Source organism: Bos taurus, chromosome 8, assembly GCF_002263795.3.
Source record: "Bos taurus isolate L1 Dominette 01449 registration number 42190680 breed Hereford chromosome 8, ARS-UCD2.0, whole genome shotgun sequence".
Classification (NCBI taxonomy): Eukaryota; Metazoa; Chordata; class Mammalia; order Artiodactyla; family Bovidae; genus Bos; species Bos taurus.
In genome coordinates, this window is record NC_037335.1 from 76,455,935 (window position 1) to 76,478,567 (window position 22,633).

General features: G+C 40.5%; 1 protein-coding gene and 1 long non-coding RNA gene across 7 annotated transcripts in view; one reads left to right on the top strand and one right to left on the bottom strand.

Moving 5' to 3' along the window:
* Positions 1 to 22,633, top strand: part of LOC112447824 (uncharacterized) — a 109,562-nt gene that overhangs the window by 70,234 nt on the left and 16,695 nt on the right. The gene's annotated exons all lie outside the window — the stretch shown is intronic.
* The window catches only part of FRMD3 (FERM domain containing 3), a 343,971-nt gene that overhangs the window by 26,326 nt on the left and 295,012 nt on the right, over positions 1 to 22,633 (bottom strand). Inside the window, 1 exon segment of one of the 4 annotated variants that reach the window (NM_001046348.1) lies at positions 19,912 to 20,181. The exons of 2 other annotated variants lie outside the window; for them this stretch is intronic. In NM_001046348.1, coding sequence (NP_001039813.1) covers positions 19,912 to 20,038 — 127 coding nt within the window. In that variant the 5' untranslated portion in view covers positions 20,039 to 20,181. 4 annotated transcript variants of the gene reach the window in all.

The following is a 22,633-nucleotide window of genomic DNA, read 5'->3' on the forward strand; positions in this document are numbered from 1 at the left end:
CCAATAGATTCAAGGGATTAGATCCGGTAGACAGAGTGCCTGAAGAACTATGGATCGAAGTTTGTAACACTGTATAGGAGGTGGTGACCAAAACCATCTTCAAGAAAAAGAATGCAAGAAGGCAAAGTGGTTGTCTGAGGAGGCCTTAAAAATAGTTGAGTAAAGAAGAGAAGTGAAAGGCAAAGACACACCCAACTGAATGCAGAGTTCCAGAAAATAGCAAGGAGAGATAAGAAAGCCTTCTTAAGTGAACATGCAAAGAAATAGAGGAAAACAATAGAATGGGAAAGACTAGAGATCTCAAGAAAATTGGAGATAACAAGGTACTTATATTTCATGCAAAGATGGGCACAATAAAGGGCAGAAATGGAAAGGACATAACAAAAGCAGAAGAGATTAAGAAGAGATGGCAGGAATACACTATGCAAAAAAGGCTTAATGATCTGATAACCGTGATGGTGTGGTCATTCACCTAAAGCCAGACAATCTGGAGTGTGCAGTCAAGTGGGCCTTAGGAGGCATTACTATGAACAAAGCTAATGAAAGTATTTCAAATCCTAAAAGATACTGCTGTTAAAATTCAGCACTCAATATGTCAGCAAATTTGGGAAACTCAGCAGTGGCCACAGGGCTGGAAAAGGTCAGTTTTCATTCCAATCCCAAAGAAAGGCAATGCCAAAGAATGGTCAGACTACCATACAGTTGCACACATTTCACATGCTAGCAAGGTAATGCTCAAAATCCTTCAAGCTAGGCTTCATCAGTATGTGAAACAAGAACTTCCAGATGTTCAAGCTGGATTTAGAAAAGCTAAAGGAATCAGAGATCAAATTGCCAACATCCGCTGGATCATAGAAAAAGCAACAGAATTCTAAAAAAATCTGCTTCATTAACTACACTAAAACCTTTGATTGTGTGGATCATAACAAACTGTAAAATTCTGAAAGAGATGAGAATACCACACCACCCTGTCTCCTGAGAAGCCTGTGTGCAGGGCAAGAAGCAACAGTTAGAATCAGACATGGAACAATAGATTGATTCAATCTATTAAACCAATAGAGAAGGGAGTACGTCAAGGCTGTATATTGTCACCCTGCTTATTTATCTTATTTGCAGAGTACATCATGGGAAATGCTGGGCTGGAAGAAACACAAGCTGGAATCAAGATTGTTGGGAGAAATATCAACAAACTCAGATATGCAGATGATACCATTTTAATAGCAAGAGAGTGAAGAGGAGCTAAAGAGCTTCTTGATGAGGGTGAAAAAGGAGAGTGAAAAAGCTGGCTTAAAACTCAACATTCAAAAAATGAAGATCATGGCATCCACTCCTGTTACTTCATGGCATCCACTCCTGTTACTTCATGGCAAACAGTTGGGGGGAAAAGTGGGAACAGTGACAGATTTTATTTTCTTGGGCTCCAAAAATCACCGTGGACAGTGACTGCAGCCACAAAATTAAAAGACACTTGCTCCTTGGAAAAATAGCTATGACAAACCTAGACAGCATATTAAAAAGGAGAGACATCACTTTGCCAACAAAGGTCCATATACTCAAAGCTGTGGTTTTTTCAAGTAGTCATGTATGGATGTGAGAGTTGGACATAAAGAAGGCTGAGTGCTGAAGAATTGATGCTTTTGAACTGTGGAGCCGGAAAATAGTCTTGACAGTCCCTTGGACAGCAGGGAGAGCAAACCAGTCAATCGGAAAAGAAATCAACCCTGAATATTCATTGGAAGGATTGATGCTGAAACTCCAATACTTTGCCCACCTGATGCGATGAGCCAACTCACTGGAAAAGACTCTGATGCAGGGAAAGATTGAGGGCAGGAGGAGAAGGGGGTGACAGAGGATGATACAGTTGAATGGCATCACTGACTCAATTGACATGAGTTTGAACAAACTCTGCAAGATAGTAAAGGACAGGGAAGCCTGGTATGCTACAGTTCGTGGGGTTGCAAAGAGTCGGACACAAGTTAGCGACTGAAGGACAACAAGGCTTCTGGTCTATAAATGCTGCTAGGTAAATGCAGTGACAGAATAAGCTAGATTCCTGATGTTTCAGTCACCTAAGTGCTCCAGTACTTTGATCTCAACAACAAAAGTATTCACTTATTTTTGTAGAAAGGAGGAGGTAGGCATGGAAATAAATGCTTTCTTCCCTGTCATAGTTTTTCTGACCACTAGCATTAGATGTGCTGGAGTTTCATATTACTTTGCCCCTCATCTCTGTGCTCACATTTTAAGGTAGTGGGATGGAGTGGAAAGTAGACCAAAGGTTGGACAGCCAAGCTCTGCCACTTATGAGATTTTAGTTCTTAAGTTACTTCCATTGACAGATGAATGGATAAAGAAGATGTAGTACACATATACAAGGGAATTTTACTCATAAAATGAAACAATGCCATTTGGATGGACATGGATGGTCCTGGAGATTATCATACCAGGTGAAGTAAAGTCATAAAGAGAAAGACAAATACGATATCACTTATATGTGGAATAAAAAATGATACGATTGAACTTATTTACAAAACAGAAACAGACTCACAGACTGAAAACAGACTTGTGGTTACCAAAGGGGAAAGGTCAATGCAGGGGTGGGGGATAAATTAGGAAGTTGGGATTAGCAGATACAAACTATATATAATAGATAAATAGCAAGGATCTACTCTATAGCAAAAGGAACTCTACTCAATATTCTGTAACAACTTACATGGGAAAAGACTGAAAAAAGAAGAGATACAAAGTATGTGTATGTGTATAACTGAATCACTTTGTTGTATACCTGAAATTAAGACAATACTGTAAATCAACTATACTCCAATATAAAATGAAAATTTTTTAAATTGACAGAGCTCAGTTTGTTTAACCACAAAATAAAAGTAACTCCTACCTCATAAGGCTGGGTGAGGGCTACACAAAATTATGGATGCATAAGTGCTATCTGTATCAAAAAAGTTTTAGGAATTAGATGTTACTATCTTACCAAAGAATATTAGGTTACATTGATCTATACCAAGCAGTATGTACATTTGGTCTGTTATGAAGCAGTATCATTTTATAAACATGTAGATTAGTTTTCTTATAAATCCACTCATACAGAGTGTACAAGGAAAATTGCATTATAGTTATCCATATTTTCTTAATATTCTTTATATGATAGATGCTTAAAGTTTCTTTCCTACATGCCCTTTTTTGATAAATTCTAACAATGTCCAAAGAAGCAGAACTGTTAAATTAGTAAGACGACCTACATTGTTTCATTAAATTTCTTTTACTTCATCTATACATGAGAAGCCTCCTGGATGTATCCACAAAGCTTAATGGCTGAAAACTTTTTTTAGAAATGATAAAACAATGATTAAGGAAAAGGAAATAGCTTTCAAATTTATATAATTATGCAGCCCAATTAGAAGTTCTGACACATAGGAAACAAAAAATGTTGACTATTGCAATTATATTTTAGTATAGTAATATAACTGTTTTTATATCATTACCATCATTATTCAACTTGAAGAAATACTTTATGAAGTGAAGTAGCAAGAATCAAAAGATGCTGAAGGAGAAGACTGGCCATCATTGATGGACAGGCAGTGTGCCTGTTGTGTATGGTCAAGCAGGTTGCACACTGCTCATTCCAGTCAACACCTTTCACATGATCCCAATATGATGGCACTTCCTAAAGACACGCCATTTACCACAACACAGCCTACTCAGCCGGCTGCTGACAGATGCTGTTGCTGAAAATACTGTTCTTTATCTTATTGCGAAGGCAAAACATAGAGACCTTTCTTAGTACAGCAGCAAAATTAGTAGCAGGTAAAAATGGAATAAGCATTGCTCACATTTACATTCAGAAGTCAGCTCTCTGTTAACACTGAGCATATTTGTGACAGAGTCCAAAGACCACAGCTGCAATTACCAGCAACTTGTATGGTACAAAACAGCTAAAGACAATGGCTAATGGTCGTTATCTAGTTTGCCTGTGTATGAATGAAACAGTGCAGTATCGGGTGTCACCAGAGCAGATGTCTTAAAATGAAGATAACAGGAACCCCTATCTATCTCATGAGTTTGTGGAAAGGCTCAAAAGTATGTTGAAATGTGAGAAAGCCCTTGGCAATATCAATATCAGAATATTGTTATTTGCGTTTATCTACACTAACTTCCTTAGCTAAGACTTTGGATTACCTGGGGTAACTTTACACCCCTTTGGCAATGCCTTTCCTATCTGGAACCTACCATTGTTGCTGCTGACATTTGGCTGAAACCAAACTGGCTCACTTTGCAGGAGACACTCTTTCAGCCTTGTTGCTTGCTCCCCCTGTCATGACCACACAGTCCTCACCCTGGGAACATTGGGCCTTTCTCTATGATGAAGGCTTTGGCAAATGGCATATTTGGGACCCACCACTCTGGTTCCCTCTGTGGCACTCCAAGTCACCCTATGCTGATACTCAACTATGGAATGCCCCCTAAACCTACAGAAAGAAAGAAAGTGAAGTTGCTCAGTTGTGTCCAACTCTTTGCAACCCCATGGACTGTAGCCTACCAGGCTCCCCAGTCCACGGAATTTTCCAGGCAAGAGTACTGGAGTGGGTTGCCATTTCCTTCTCCAGGGGATCTTCCCAACCCAGGGATTGAACCCGGGTCTCCCACACTGCAGGCAGACACTTTACTGTCTGAGCCACCGGGGAAGCTCAGAACAGGGACACAAAGAAAGCAGTACCACCACCTGGCAGGGAGAGGGGGGTATTTTGGAAGACTGTAGAGGATTTTTTGGAGGTCACAAAGATGGGAGTACATCATGAGAAATGCTGGGCTGGAAGAAGCACAAGCTGGAATCAAGATTGCCAGGAGAAATATCAATAACCTCAGATATGCAGATGATACCACCCTTATGGCAGAAAGTGAAGAGGAACTAAAAAACCTCTTGATGAAAGTGAAAGTGGAGAGTGAAAAAGTTGGCTTAAAGCTCAACATTCAGAAAACTAAGATCATGGCATCTGGTCCCATCACTTCATGGGAAATAGATGGGGAAACAGTGGAAAACAGTGCCAGACTTTATTTTTTGGGCCTCCAAAATCACTGCAGATGGTGACTGCAGCCATGAAATTAAAAGATGCTTACTCCTTGGAAGGAAAGTTATGACCAACCTAGATAGCATATTGAAAAGCAGAGACATTACTTTGCCAACAAAGGTCTGTCTAGTCAAGGCTATGGTTTTTCCAGTGGTCATGTATGGATGTGAGAGTTGGACTGTGAAGAAGGCTGAGCGCCAAAGAATTGATGCTTTTGAACTGTAGTGTTGGAGAAGACTCTTGAGAGTCCCTTGGACTGCAAGGAGATCCAACCAGTCCATTGTGAAGGAGATCAGCCCTGGGATTTCTTTGGAAGGAATGATGCTAAAGCTGAAACTCCAGTACTTTGGCCACCTCATGCAAAGAGTTGACTCATTGGAAAAGACTCTGATGCTGGGAGGGATTGGGGGCAGGAGAAGAAGGGGACGACAGAGGATGAGATGGCTGGATGGCATCACTGACTTGATGGATGTGAGTTTGAGTGAACTCTGGGAGTTGGTGATGGACAGGGAGGCCTGGCATGCTGCGATTCATGGGGTCGCAAAGAGTCAGACACGAATGAGCGGCTGAACTGAACTGACTGAAGACTGGCAGGGTCAGCATCATTTAGTGGGTGTGTGTCAAGGATATCAGACATCCAAAAATGCATAGGATGGCCCCATGAGGAATTATCTTGCATCCTACATGACTTTTAGGTGTCCTATTAAATATTATATATGTAGGTGAGAAACCTATTTAGAATGATCTGAATCTACCTGTGTTTTACATTTAAACCTAAAGCATCTGGATAAGATTTTAACATACTTTGAATTCTTCACGCATACAACCACACTGGGAAAATTGAAGGAAGTATCTTGCCAAGAGTTCATCTGTTCAGAACATCACACCATGCTGTCCGGAATGACCAAGGTGTCCAAGAGGCCTATACAGTAGCACATATTTCGGTATCTGTTGAGTGGCACCCATGTCCCCCCCATTACATTCACAGAAGAGCTAGTGTCCCACTCCTTAATTCTGCCTCTTGGTGAATCATGCTTAAGAAAAACCTTTGTGAGTTCCCTGGTGATCCAGCGGTTAAGAATTCACCTGCCAATATAGGAGACAAGGGTTCAATCCTTGGGCCATGAAGATTCCACATGCTATAGGGCAACTAAGTCCATGTACCACAGCTGCTGAGCCTGAGCTCGGGTCTGTGAGCTGCAACTACTGGAGCCCACATGTCCCAGAGCCCGTGCTTCACAGCAAGAGAAGGCACTTCAATGAAAAGCCTGCACACCACAACTAGAGCCCACGCATGGCAACAAAGACCCGCTACAGCCAAAGATAAATAAATAGAAAAACATTTGGAAAGACTTGATTTTTTAATTGTAAATTACTTATAATTTCCCATGACATTATAGTTAGAACATTATTTTGACCTTTAAAGTTATGTGTAAGTAGACTGTGTTTTCTCTGAGGTTCATTTCAGGATGGTAGAGAGGATATTAAGATCTTTGTTATTACGTGGAGACACTGAATCTAAAAGGACTGACAATTGCTGCTTAAGAACTCACAAAACTGTCAGGTCTCTACAAAGGTCATATATTTGTTGCCTGTTAACTGGAACCATCCTTGCTGTGGTGAGCTAACTTCTGATTGACCTACTTATGTTGATCAGTGTAGCCATCTTGGCTCTGGGAGGTGTGCTGTACTCTTGAATTGAGGGTAGGGAGAGAGGAGTGAAGGAAGAGTGTGAGAGAAGGAAAGAGGTCATCACTCCACTTCTAGGAAATTGGATGAAATGGATGGAGCTATAGCCTGGAATTCTGGGGACCTAGATTCCATTCCACCCAACTTTCTTTGTGTCCTTGGGTATGTCTATGAGTCTTGGACTTTTTAACCTAAAAATTGACGAGACCTTTCCCAGTTCCAGCATTCTTAGTCTAGGTCTTAATAAAATGTCTTAGGCTTGATTTTAGTCTGCTGCTGCTGCTAAGTCACTTCAGTCGTGTCCGACTCTGTGCGACCCCATGGACAGCAGCCCATCAGGCTTCCCCGTCCCTGGGATTCTCCAGGCAAGAACACTGGAGTGGGTTGCTATTTCCTTCTCCAAAGCATGGAAGTGAAAAGTGAAAATGAAGTCGCTCAGTCGTGTCCGACTCTAGCGACCCCACGGACTACAGCCTACCAGGCTCCTCCGTCCAAGGGATTTTCCAGGCAAGAGTACTGGAGTGGGGTGCCATTGCCTTCTCCAGATCTTAGTCTAGGTCTCAATAAAATGTCCCACTTAAAACTATACATGCGCTTTCCCTGAAAGCACCAATCACCTGCATATAATAAACAGAGCTATTTCTGCTGTATCTGTAGAAGAACATTGCAGAAGAGGGAAAAAGACAAGGGCACTAAGATTTTTAATTTTTACAGGGCTAGACAGTTTAGGCCTGTGATCATGTGATATTCATAAAAGGAGATGAGGAAAGTGAGGCTCAGAGAGGTTAGGTAACTTGCACAAGGTCATGACTCCAGGAAACAACACAGCAGGAGTTTGTGCCCAAGCCTGCCTGACTCCAAAGCTTTGGAGTAACCACTATGGTCTTATTTACATTCCTGAAGAGAAGGTAATCTGGGAGGCCCAGAGGGACCCTCACTTCTCAATAAAAGACGAAGAATCTTCCATGTTATTGGCCAATTTCATTTGCTGAAACCACAGTATCATTATATGTAAGGTGAGCACTGGTCCCTGTTTGCCTGGTATAGTTCCTATTGCCTGCTGTCCTAGCAGCATTAAAATGCCTATTTTACCCCCGAAAGGTTTGCCTAGTAGATTTTATAGTCACCTAATTATGTTTCTATGTCACAGCTCCTGTGATTGTATCATGGCCAGGAGAGAAGCAAAATAAATAAATAAAACCACTTACTGTTGTGGGGATTAGTGGTTTAGATTAGAGATAAACCTTCAAGTTTATTTTATTCTACATGTGCTATCAGTCCATAAAATGTTTTCTATCCACATTAAGTAGCATGCAGACTTCCAACTGTAGTAACACAGTATGTCATAAACTATGTGACTCTCTTATCTTCCCTTTTTTGGGGATAAAGTCTAATACTTCAAGTGAAGCTTGTGTCACATACAGCAGAGCTATTTCTGCTGTATCTATAGAAGAACATTGGGTTCTTCTAAACAGGATGTTTTCTTTTAAACCTAATGTTTAAAAGAAAATATCCTGAGGATGACTTGTACATTCTCAGAGGAGAGTTTCACTTTCAGGCATGGGCACTGCAAAATATCTCACACTAGAAATGTACCTGATGCCTCCGAATAAACTTGGGAGGCTGCCTGTTCATTCTATTTAAAACCAGTTAGAGTCATCCCAGTGACTCAGGAAAGTATAGACTAATGGAAACTTAGACAGACACACACACTTCACAGGAAATCCTAATATTCCTCCTAGCCATGAGCACCAATCTCACCTCCCTTTGTTATAACCCCCAATGTCTTGCTCATGCCTCTAAGAGTAGCTGAACATTTTGAAACCTTTTACGATGATTTTGATTTCAATATCTAGAATTCAAGAGAATCAATCCTTGTCTTTACTTTGCAACAGTCAACTGCCCCTTCCAGACACTGAAGTTTCTCTCACCAAGGTATCCAATGATTAGCATGTTGCTAATGTGCACTCTTTCCTGTCCTTCTCCTGGCCACTGTACCTCTGTGACTCCACACACTCTTGGTTTCTGTCTCATGATTCTAAGCTACTTCTGTCTTTCCCACAGTCTTTTCATGTCTACTTGTGGTAGCCTCAGCTCTCTGCTCTTGTCACACTGTAGCCTGCCACTTGGCATCTCAACCGTATGCATGGCTCCACCATGCTCCTGCAGCATTTCTCTGTACAGCTCTGCATGTCATTAGTGTCCTTGCCCATTTTTCCTTGAAGTTAATTTAGGAAACTGTACACACTATCACCTTTTGGATATTACTATTAAGGTTAAGAGTATAAGATCTCATCAAAAAGTTACGGCTGTGGAAAACCATATGGAGATTCCTCAAAAAAAACTAAAAATAGAACTACCTCATGACCCAGAAATTCCACTCTTGTGTACATCCAAAAAACTTCAGTCTATCAAAAAAAAAAAAAAAAAAAAACCTTAAAAACATTAATTCAAAAAGATAGATGAACCCCAGTGTGCATAACAACATTATTTACAATTGCCGAGATAAGGAAGCAACCTATCTACCAACAGGTATTGGAATAATGAAGATGTTGTGTATACATACAGTGGAATACTACTAAGCCATAAAGAAGAAAATCTTGCCATTTACAGCAACGTGGATGGACTTGAAAGGCATTATGTTAAGTGAAATAAGTCAACAAAGGCAAATACTGTATATTATCACTTATATGAGGAATCTAAAACACACTACAAACCAGCAAATATAACAAATAGAAGGAAAATCACAGATAAAGAGAAAAAACTAGCAGTTTCCGTGGAGGGAAGGGAGGAGGGAGGGGCGACATAGACGTAGGGGATTAAAAGGTACAAACTATTAGGTATAAAATAAGCAACTAGGATATATTGTACAACACCAGGAATATAGCCAATATTTTATTTTATTTTTTAAGTTTTATCGAAATATAGTTGACTTATGGGCTTCCCTGGTGCTTCACATGGTAAAGAATCTGCCTGCAATGCAGGAGACCCAGGTTTGATCCCTGGGTTGGGAAGATCCCCTGGAGAAGGGAATGGCTACCCACTCCAGTATCCTTGTCTGGAGAATCCCATGGACAGAGGAGCCTCACGGGCTCCATGGGGTTGCAAAGAGTTGGACACGACTGAGCGAGTTAATGTATAATGTGTTAGTTTCAGATGTACAGCAAAATGACTTAAAATCCTCTTCTATTATAGGTTATGACAAGATACCAGGGCTTCCCTGGTAGCTCAGTGGTTAAAGCCTCTGCGTGCAATGCGAGAGACCTGGGTTCGATCCCTGGGTTGGGAAGATCCCCTGGAGAAGGAAATGGCAACCCACTCCAGTATTTTTGCCTGGAGAATCCCATGGATGGAGGAGCCTGGTGGGCTACAGTCCACAGGGTTGCAAAGAGTTGGACATGACTGAGCAACTTCACTTTCATTTTCACAAGATACTGAGTATAGTTTTCCTGTGCTATACAGTAGGTTTTTGTGGTTTATCTAGTTTATATATTATTGTTGTCTGTCACTAAGTTGTGTCTGACTCTTTGCGGCCCCATGAACTGCAGCACGCCAGGCTTGTCTGTCCTCCACTGTCTCCCAGAGTTTGCTCAAACTCATGTCCATTCAGTCAATGATGCCATCCAACCAACTCATCCTCTGTTGCCCCCTTCTCCTCTTGCCCTCAGTCTTTCCCAGCATCAGGGTCTTTTCCAGTGAATCAGCTCTTCGCATCAGGTGGGCAAAGTATTGGAGTTTTAGCATCAATCCTTCCAATGAATATTCAGGGTTGATTTCCTTTAGGATTGACTGGTTTGATCTCCTTGCTGTCCAGGGACTCTCAAGAGTATTTCCAGCACCACAATTCAAAAGCATCAACTTTTTGGCACTCAGCCTTCTTTATGGTCCAACTCTCATATCCGTACAAGACTAGTAGAAAAACCACAGATTTGACTATATGGACCTTTGTCTGCAAAGTGATGTCTCTGCCTTTATTAAAAGGCTGTCTAGGTTTGTCATAGCTTTTCTTGCAAGGAGCAAGTGTCTTTTAATTTCATGGCCATAGTCACTGTCTGCAGTGATTTTGGAGCCCAAGAAAATAAAATCTGACACTGTTTCCACTTTTTCCCCATCTGTTTGCCATGAAGTGATGGGGCTTGCTGCTATGATCTTAGTTTTTTGAATGCTGAGTTTTAAGCCAGCTTTTTTACTCTCCTTTATCATCCTCATCAAGAGGCTCTTTAGTTCCTCTTTGCTTTCCGCCATTAGAGTAGTATCATGTGCCTATCTGAGGTTGTTGATATTTCTCCCAGCAGTCTTCATTCCAGCTTGCTATTCATTCAGCCTGGCATTTCCCATGATGTACTTGCATATAAGTTAAATAAACAATGTGACAATATACAGCCTTGATGTACTCCTTTCCCAACTTTGAACCAGTCTGTTATTCCATGTCCAATTCTAACTGTTGCTTCTTGTCATGCATACAGGTTTCTCAGGAGACAGGGTAAGATGGTCTGGTATTCCCATCTGTTTAAGAATTTTCCACAGTTTGTCGTGAACACACAGTCAATGAAGTAGAAGTAGATTTTTTTTTGGTAATTCCCTTGCTTTTTCTATGATCCAGTGCATATTGGCAATTTGATCTCTACCTGTGCCTTTTCTAAATACAGCTTATAAGTCTAGAAATTCTTGGTTCATGTACATTTGAAGTCTAGCTTGAAGGATTTTGAGCATTACCTTGCTAGCATACGAAATGAGTACTGTTGTAGGACAGCTTGGACATTCTTTGACATTGCCTTTCTTTGGGATTCAAATGAAAACTGACCTTTTCCAGTCCTGTGGCCACTGTTGAGTTTTCCAAATTTGCTGGCATATTGAGTGCAGCACTTCAACATCATCTTTTGTGATTTGAAATAGATCAGCTACAATCCTGTCACCTCCACTAGCTTTGTTCATAGTGATGCTTCCTAAGGCCCACTTGACTGCACACTCCAGGTTGCCTGGGTCTAGGTGAGTGACCACACCATCATGGTTATCTGGGTCATGAAGACATTTTCGGATAGTTCTCATGTGTATTCTTGCTACCTCCTGTTAATCTCTTCTGTTTTTGTTAGGTCCTTGCCATTTCTGTCCTTTACTGTACCCATCTTTGCATGAAATCCAAGTACCTTGTTATCTCCAATTTTCTTGAAGAGATCTCTAGTCTTTCCCATTCTGTTGTTTTCCTCTATTTCTTTGCATTTTTCATTTAAGAGACTTCCTAATCTCTTCTTGCTATTTTTTGGAACTCTACATTCAGTTGGGTATATCTTTGCCTTTCACTTCTCTTCTTTTCTCAGCTATCCGTAAGGCCCCCTCAGATAATCACTTTGCCTTCTTGCATTTCTTTTTCTTGGGGATAGTTTTGGTCACCATCTCCTGTTCCGTGTTACAAACCTCCATCCATAGTTCTTCAGGCACTCTGTCTACCAGATCTAATCCCTTGAATCTATTGGTCACCTCCTCTGTATAATCATAAAGAATCTGATCTAGGTCATACTTGAATGGTCTAGTAGTTCCTCCTATTTTGTTCAATTTAAGCCTGAATTTTGCAAGAAGGAGCTCATGATCTGAGCCACAGTCAGCTCCAGGTCTTGTTTTTTGCTGATTACAAGTGCTGGTGAGGATGCAGGAAAAGGGGAACTCCTGTGCACTGTTGGTTTACCCACTATGGAAAAAAGTATGGCGGTTCCCCCCAAATTAAACAGAACTACCATATGATCTAGCTATCTCCACTTCTGAGTATATATCCAAAGGAAATGAAAACAGGATCTCAAAGAGAAATCTGCACTCCTATGTTCACTGCAGCATTACTCGCTATGGCAAAGATATGGAAACAACCTAAATGGCCATCAGTATATGAATGGATGGGCTTCCCTGGTAGCTCAGCTGGTAAAGAATCTGCCTGCAATGCAGGAGACTCCAGTTCAATTCCTGTGTTGGGAAGATCCCCTAGAGGAGGGATAGGATACCCATTCTAGTATTCTTGGGCTTCCCTGGTGGCTCAAATGGTACAGAATCCAACTGTAATGCAGGAGACCTGGGTTGATCCCTGGTTGGGAAGATCCCCTGGAGGAGGGCATGGCAACCCACTCCAGTATTCTTGCCTGGAGAATCCCCATGGACAGAGGAGCCAGGCAGGCTATTGTCCATTAGGTTGCAAAGAGTCAGACATGACTGAGTGACAAAGTACAGCACAGCACAGATGAATGGATAAAGAAGAGGTAGTATATGTACACAATGGAATATTATACAACCATAAGAAAGAAGAAAATCCTGCCATCTGTGACAGCATGGATAGGCCTTGAAGGCATTATGCTAGGTGAAATAAGTCAGAGAAAGACAAAAACCCCATGGTATCACTTATGTGTGGAATCTGAAGAAAAAGGAAAAGTCAAACTCATAGAAACAGAAAGTAGTAAAATGGTTGCCATGGACTAGGGGGTGAGAAAAATGGGGAAAGGGTACAAACTTTCAGCTGAAAGATGAATAAGGTTTGATGTTCAAATGTAAAACATGATCTTTATAGTTGGTAATACTGTTTTACATAGTTGACATATGCGAGAGAGTAGAACTTAAGTGTTCTCATCTGAAAAAAAGATAAATATGTGAGGTGATGCATGTACTAATATGGGGAACTTTTCACAATGTGTATCAAATTGCTACAATGTATACTTTAAATATCATTCAGTTTTGTCAATTATGCCTCGATAAACTGAAACTAAAGAGATTATAAGGTCTCTCTTAAATATTCTATATCTGAATCCTGGCCTTGTATTGTCATGTAACCTTGGACAAGCTACTAAGTCACTCTTTTCTGTAAAATCTATAAAATGGGAAAAATTCAGGCCATATCATATGGGGATATTGTGCACAGAGGAGTCATAAATAAACATGTGGGAAGTGGCTGGCACTTAGTAAACACTCAATAACATTACTATTTATGTATTAAAATGTCTGAAAGATCCTAAGGAGAAGAAACCAGTTTTGTTTTATTTAACTTAATAACTAGTTTAGGACTTCCCTGGTGGCTTAGTGGTAAAGAATCCACCTGCCAATACAGAAGACATGGGTTCAGTTCCTGGTCAGGGAAGATGCCATTTGCCACGGAGCAACTAAGCCTTTCAAGCCTGTGAGCCACAACCACTGAGCCCATGTACCGCAGGTACTGAAGCCTGCATGTCCTACAGCTCATGCTCCCCAACAAGAGAAGCCACCACAATGAGAAGCCCACACGCTGCAATGAAGAGTAGCCCCTGCTCACCGCAACAAGAGAAAAGCCTGCGCAGCAATGAAGACTCAGCACAGTCAAAATAAATACATACATAAAATTATTTTTTAAAAAACTGGTTTAACTTGACCAGAGATGTTTGAACATAACTTAGTTTGAGAAATACATCTTACTGCATCTCTGACCCATCTCAACTCAAAACCATCCAGTGAGCTGCAGACTCACCACACACCTGAGTGTAGGATCGTCAACCTCAGTATTTCCAAATCCAAGCAATGTATGTCCCACCCCAGCCTTTTCCTCCTCTACTCGTTACTACATAATATTAATAAAGAGCACCACCCTCTGCCCACACCAGCAATCTAAGGGTTGGCCGTAACTTTTCACTCACTGCTTACTCCTAACCTGTCACCAGCTTCTACAAACTCTGCCACTATATTCACTTTCAAAGTGGTCCCTGCCTCTCCATCTCCCCATGCTTGAGAGTGAAAAAAGGTGAAAGTGTTAGTCACTCAATCATGTCCAACTCTTTGCAACCCTAAGGACTGTAGCCTACCAGGCTCATCTGTTCATGAGATTTGCCAGTCAAGAATACTGGGGTGGGTAACCATTCCCTTCTCCAGGGTATCTTTCCGATCCAGGGACTGAACCCAGGTATCCTGCATTGCAGGCAGATTGTTTATCATCTGAGCCACCACAGAAGCCCAAAGAATACTGGAGTGGGTAGCCATTCCCTTCAAAGGGATCCCCACCTCTCCATTACCCCATGATTACCACTTCTCAACTGCATAAGAGCAGTGGCCTCCTCACTGGTTTCCCTGATCTCAGTCTCATTCCTGAATTGTTGCCAGAAAAATAGTTTTAAATGCCTAATTAGTTGTATGAATTCTCTTCTTTAAATGTTTTTCATGCCTTTCAGGATAAAATGTAAACTCCATTTTAGTATATAAAGCACACCTCTACCCCACACATTTCCATCATTCCTATGTATTTTGTTGTCGTTGTTCAGTCGCCCAGTCGTGTCCAACTCTGTGACCCCATGGACTGCAGCACACCAGGCTTCCCTGTCCCTCACCGTCTCCTAGAGTTTGCTCAAGTTCACGTTCATTGCGTCAGTGATGCCGTCCAGCCGTCTCATCCTCTGATGCCCTTTTCTCCTTCTGCCCTCAATCTTTCCCAGCATCAGGGACTTTTCCAATGAGTTGTCTGTTTGCATCAGGTGCCCAAATATGTCACACTATATCGTGCCTCCTTGACTTTGTATAAACTGCCTTTCCCTGGAAAGTCCTTCTGCACCCAGATGGCTCCTACTCATTCTTTAGAATTTAATGTTTCACCTTCTCTCAGAAGGCTCTCCTACATAGATGCTTATCTCATAGTTTCCGTGGTTGACTCATCCATTTCTCTCCCAGATAATTAGTCTAAGCCAATCACAGTAATTTAATTCTCTCTGGTTTGGAAGTGGGCATGTGAGCCAACCCTGAAAATGAAAAATGAAGGGAAGAGTTGCCTGGGGAGGGGGGAAGTTCTGAGAAAAGTTTCTTGCTTCTAAGAAGAACATACTGGACAGATAACGAACTTTCCCTTAACATTGTATGTGAAGAAGACACCAGGAATTCTGGCAGTTATCCTGTGGTGCTGACGGCAAATGGTTTGAGGGGGAGTTCTGGCTAACTGACAAGAGCAGTGCAGCGAGATGAAATGAACCTGGCTTCTCAATCCTGGAATCCTCCCTGACTCTGGACTTGGTGCAGTCTTGGGATAATAAATCACCTTATTATCTAAACCAGGGTTTGTTAGAGTTACTTGCTGCTAATGGTGTCCTAACTGATGCAGCTGTCACCATCTCATGGGTCTCTCTGTCATCACAGTCAATCATCACACCAAAATCAGGAACATGACAGAATACCCTCACTGCACTTCAGCATCATTGTGGTGAACTTCAATAATGCCATATGATAAAGACAGAAAATAAGAAGCATAAATATTGGAAAGGAGGGCACAAAACTGTCACTATCTCTAGGTTATTGTATCAGCTACAGGAAAAGGCAAAGATTCTAATAAGAAGCTAGGGGGATTAATTATAAGTCAGTCAGGTGTTCAGCTTGAAAGCAACAAAGACCATGTAAAAATATGATGATGGAAAATCCCATTCAAAATAGCTAAACACACAAATTAGAACAGGCACATAATATCTAGGATATCCATAAGAAATATTCAAAACTTGCATGAAGATAATAATAAAACATAGCTGAATAACATAAAAGAATACCTTGGAAAAATGAAGGAATATAACAATGTTCCTGAATAGGAGAAGTTAATTATTTTGAAGATCCATATCTCTTCTAATTAAAATTCACTGCAATTTTAATACAAATCTCAACACATTTTCAAAAATGACAAACGAGAAAGTGCACATGATTATCAAGAAACTCTGGCTAAAAAAAGATCCATAAGGGGAATTTGACCTATCTGATGTCAAAACTATACTGTTGTTCATAATGGAGCAGGAATACTAAAATATGCAATTCAGAAATACACCTTTGAAAATAATGAGAGGTTATGATAAATAACTCTGAGAAAAATCATTAGCCAATTGGAAAGGAGAAAAAGTATATCCTTACTTTCTGTCAAACACACATTTAAAATTCCAAAGAAGTCAGCAAGTCAGTTAAAAGCAAATATTAGATCAAACCACATGAAATCACTATTTTTGTAGGTCAAAGGCAGTTGACTATCAGAAATTTCACATAGTTAAAGCTACTACATTAATTTTGAGGATGAAAACACAGGAAACATGTTTATAGTCTTGGAATGAGGGGTACTGACAAAATATAAAACTCAGAAAGGAAGTCTGCACGTGTAGAAATTGTCTGTGCATATGAAAAGTACCTGTGCTACAAAGTTAACATTAAAATAAGTTAAAAGCTCAAAATCCTTCAAGCTAGGTTTCAACAGTATGTGAACCGAAAACTTCCAGATGTACAAAATGGATTTAGAAAATGCAGAGGAATCAGAGAGCAAATTGCCAACATCCATTGGATCATAGAAAAAGCAAGGGTAGTCCAGAAAAACAGCTACTGCTTTATTAACTACTCTAAAGCCCTTGACTGAGTGGACCACGACAAATTGCGGAAAATTCTTAAAGAGATGGGAATACCAGACCACCTTACCTACCTCCTAAGAAACTGTATACAGGTCAAGAAACACCAGTTAGAACTGGACATGGAACAATGGACTGGTTCAAAATTGGGAAAGGAGTACGTCAAGGCTGTATATTGTCACCCTGCTTATTTAACTTATATGCAGAGTATATCATGTGAAATGCCAGGCTACATCTAGCTGGAATCAAGCTCAAGCTGGAATCAAGATTGCTGGGAGAAATATCAATAACCTTAGCTATGCAGATGACACCACTCTAATAGTAGAAAGCAAAGAAGAACTAAAGAGCCTCTTGATGAAGGTGAAAGCTGTGCTTAGTCACTCAGTCACATCTGACAGTTTGCAACTGTAGCCTGCCAGGCTCCTCTGTCTATGGGGATTCTCCAGGCAAGAATACTGGAGTGGGTTGCCATGCCCTCCTCCAGGGGATCTTCCCAACCCAGGGACTGAACCCAGGTCTCCTGCATTGCAGGTGGATTCTGTACCATCTGAGCCACCAGGGAAGCCCAAGAAAACTGGAGTGGATAGCCTATCCCATCTCCATGGAAACTTCCCGGCCCAGGAGTCAAACTGGGGCCTCCTGCATTGCAGGTGGATTCTTTACAAGCTGAGCTACCCCGAAAGCCAAAGGTGAAAGAGGAGAGTGAAAAAGCTGGCTTAAAACTCAATACTCAAAAAACTAAGATCATGGTATCTGGCCCCATCATTTCATGGCAAATTGATGGGGAAACAATGGAAACAGTGACAGACTTTACTTTTTGGGGCTCCAAAATCACTGCAGACAGTGACTGCAGCCAGGAAATTAAAAGATGCGTGCTGCTTGGAAGAAAAGCTACGATCAGTCTAGACAGCATATTAAAAAGCAGAGGCATCATTTTGCTGACAAAGATCCATTTAGTTAAAACTATGGTTTTTCTAGTTGTCATGTAAGGATGGGAGAATGCTGAATGACGAAGAATTGATGCTTTTGAATTGAGATGCTGCAGAATAGTCTTGAGAGTCCCTTGGACAGCAAAGAGATCAAACCAGTCAATCCTAAAGGCAAAAAGAAGCACCAATATTTTGGCCACATGATGTGAAGAGCTGACTCATTGGAAAAGACCCTGATGCTGGGAAAGATTGAAGGCAGGAAGAGAAGGGGGCGACAGAGGATGAGACAGTTGGATGGCATCACTGACTCAATGGAAATTAAAGAACAGGCAAGCCTGGAGTGCTGCAGCCCATGGGGTCACAAAGAGTTGGATACTACTGAGCAACTGAACAACAACAAAATTAAAAGCCAAGAACAAATTAGGAGGAAAAAAGATAATATAAGAATTCTCACAATCTGTAAGGGAAGTACAAAAATGAAACAGAAATGCACAAAGTAAACAAGTAATTCCAAGCAGAAATGCACATGGGTAATTATCCTCTGAAAAGATGCTCACCTTTACAAGTAAAAAGGAACAGGTATATTAAAATAATAAAATCTCATTTTTTTTTTTCAGTCTTAGAAATTGGTCACATCAGGGTTAGTGCTTATGTGGGGAAGAAGTCATTCTTGTACTCACCTTTTTAGTGAGTATTAGTTTTTCAGAGGATAATTTGTTTGCCTGTTTCCATCAAAATTTAAAATGTGTATATCTGTCAAATCAGCAGTTATGTTTTTAAGAATCTGTCATAAAGAAATACTTGTATATGCACATTCCTTGGCAGCACTGTCTGTTACAGCCACTAAATAGGAAATATCAATTTCCAGTAATAATTTGGTGATTAAATTATGATATGTCTTCACTAAAAGATATTATTCAGCCAATTTCAAAAGGATACAGATTAATATGTATTGATATGGAAAGTCCTTCATGCCATATGATAAAGTGAAAAAAAGGAACTATAATACATATCGAACAATCCCATTTATGATAAAAAAAATCCTATAGCCATTCTACATGTCAATGTACATTGACTGGCTATCAGGAACATTAGGGTCAAGGAAAACATTCTATAAAATTATACTTTAAAATATCTTTTATGAGAACACATCATCTATTATCTATGTCATTATACAAATACAACTAAGTTCACTTAGGAGTGATTTCCACAAATGTGCATGAGGTATGGCCAATTCCAGACATTTCCCAGGATTTTTAAAATTTTAATCATTTGGTGAAAACCACATATAACATATATATATATTCCCATTTCCTCCAAGGACCACAAAATACATTTTCAATGAAAAGGAAACTGGCAGAACCTCAGTTTGATCCCAATTCTTTAACTGATACTATATTTCAGGACCATATTTTAGGACAGCTCTACTTTGAAGATATAGGAGGGTCTTGCCTCATCCAGGAAAGCGCACTTGAAGATCTTACCCTTTAAACAATGAAAGGAGGGAGGAGCATGTTTTGATCGTCCAATCTGCCTTGTCTGTAATCGCCCCTCATTCCTGAGCCAATGGATTGGACACACCACCACTGCCTCCTTCCTAACCGAGCTACTGATTAGCATGTAATTCATTAGCCTTTAGGATGACTTTCTACCATTTCACTTAATGAAAGTGTCAGGACCTCCATTTGAAGCCCTCCCATTTTCTCTCAGTGCCTGCCCACTCTCCTTCCTGCCTCCCTGCTTTTCTCCCTCTTTCTCCTTCTCATCCTTATCACAGACTTCTGACATTGTCGGGTGAGTGGCAGCTGGAAGCCTGCACCCTTCTGAGGTGCAGACCAGAGCCCACTGCAGGGCACGTACCCGTGTTTCTGGCTGTGATCTTGGAACTGTGTCTCAGCAGACGGACAAACACATTGCTGTTGCAGTGGTTCACTAACTGCAGGCGGAGACCCCTCCGAGTCTGGATCTTGACCAAGCATTTTGCCATTACTGTTTCTTCAATTCTCCGTGTCTCCTCTGCCTGTCATGGCCCAGGGCAGCTACCACCAGCCATAGTGGCTTTGACCTTTCACTAACTGTCCATTCTGTTTTAAAGGACCGAGGCAGGGCCCACTGAATGAATCAAATGTCAGGCTCCTAATGCAGCCAACAGAAATAACTCAGGAGGGATCAGCATGGGGCCAGAGGAGGGAGGGGGATGCTATTTTTAAACTCTCCACTCACTCCCCTGACAAACAATGAAACAATATACAACATCCTTACCCTAGCCAATTGGAAACCATCCAGGCCAGAGGACCCCAGCCCAATGTCCTACAGTGTCCTAGGAACTGAATGCCTCCCCTGCCCCACAAAAATAAAACAATACCCAGGCAACTCTGTGATGGAGAAGCAACCCACCTTGATTTCTTTTAAAAAATATTTGAATCTTTATTATGTTCTAGAGCAGTGCTTTCCAATAAAAATAAAATGCAAGCCAAATTAAAGAACAAAAAGGAAACATTTGAAAAGTGAAAGAAATAAAATTAATTTTAATGATGTGTTTTATTTGGAGCCAAGATATCTAAACTAGTATCATTCACCATGTAATAATATCAAAATAATAAAATAGTTTAGATACTTTTTAGTACTAAGTCTTTGAAATTGGTGTGTATTTGCACACTTACAGCATGTCTCAATTCAGCAAACAGCAGGACACGACTTAGCAACTGAACAGCAATATTGCCAGTGCTCAGCAGCCACGTGAGATTGCCGTATTGGACAACACAGCTCTGGACAAAGTGCTGAGGACCTCATGGCATTATCTCTGTCCTCACAAGGATGCTAAAATGTCCCTTTTTGGATAGAAAAGGAAACAGCATCCTGGAAAGAGTAACTGACCTGACCAAATTCACAAAGTAAGTGGCAAAGCCATGATTTGAACCTAAGCATCCAACATCAGTTGACTAAGAAGACAGTCTCCCAGGAGGACAGCTGCTGGTACCCCTACTTCTAACCTCGTGTTTCAAATGTAGGATCTGAATATAATGTAATTCTCTCTTTCAAGACTTTGAAAGTCCTGCACTCGTACCTCTGAGCATGAAATGTGCTTGCATCCCCGAGTCAGTGTTCTGGGAGCAAAGTATTTTCAATATTTTAGGAATATTGAAAAATTCCTATAATTGAAAATATTTCAGCTGATTAGTAACTGTGCCCCATATACTACCATTCAGTTCTATTTCTTGGCTGGTACATTTTCTCACTTTCATTTTTAGAAAAAAATTTTTTTCCTCCCACTATTGTACATATATACATTTTTCTTCTTTAAATAGCTACTGAGTGCAAAAGATAATTTTCTAATAAAAATATTCTTTTTTTCTCCTCTCTTGACAAAACAAAACATTATATGCAGAGCAGTCAGTTGAAGTTACGCATTATTATATCTCACTGTGGGAATATAAATTGATCTAGCATTTCTGGAAAAAAGCTTAGCAAAATACATTGAGTTTTATAGGCATGATATCTGTCGATTCAAAAATTCCACTTTTAGGAAATTAGCGTGAGGAAATAATGAGAAATGTTGACAAAAATTTATGGACAAAGATTTTCATCAGTGTCATTTATTGTGGAAAGAAAAAAAAAAGTCAATCTAAATTTCCAGTGGGAAAATGATTAAATACATGTGATAGAATATTGTATATCCATTAAAATGTATGTTTAGGAGTTTAATGATGTGAGGGAAAGCTTGCAATATATTGATTACTGGAAGAAGCAGTTTATGTAAGCAGTATGACCTCAACTATATAAAAAAGTACAGTACAGACCAGACTATAAATTTTGATCGGGGAGAATGGGGAAGCCAGCTATGCACTGTGGGTGGAGGTCACTTCTAGATATCCCCCAGAGGGCTCCCTCTCCCCACCCACAGTTCCAGTTTCAACAGGGCAGTTCCTCCTCTCACCAGGGTTAGTCAATTTTCAAACCTGACACTTGAAAGGAAAATACTCCTAAAAATTCACAATATCTTCACCCCTTTGCAGTTCCCTTTTTGATATAATTCTGAGCAGAATCCCTACTTATAAAAAGATAGGCTGCACAGAGGTGGAGCCCTGGGACAGTATCTGCTAGGCCTTCCCTCACTAGCCACCACCAGCAGTTCCTGAAAAACTACTGAAAACCTTTAGGATACTGAAAAACAAATCAGGAAGTCCCCATGCCAAACGAACCAATACTGTGCAGGAACACAGATCAAGGATTTTAAAGATTAATGTGGGCTCACTGGCATGGCAGTAGACCAAGCCTCAGATATTGAGAAAACCTCCCTTTGTCTATTTGGATGGAATATAGATGAATCTGTGTGCTTATCATTATAAATAAAGACAACATGATGTGACTTGATAGCACACGCTAAACAAAGAAACCCCAAAGCAACAACAAAAACAAAACGAAAACCCCTAAAAGCAAATAAAAAACCTGAAACAAAACCACCATCATCCCTTATATCTGTTCTTTTCCATGGAGAGTTATTCTCTCTTAATTCTCAAGCTTCAAGTTTCACTATAGTTTTGAAGTGTCTCCTTCCCTTTTAGTAACTATAATGATAAAA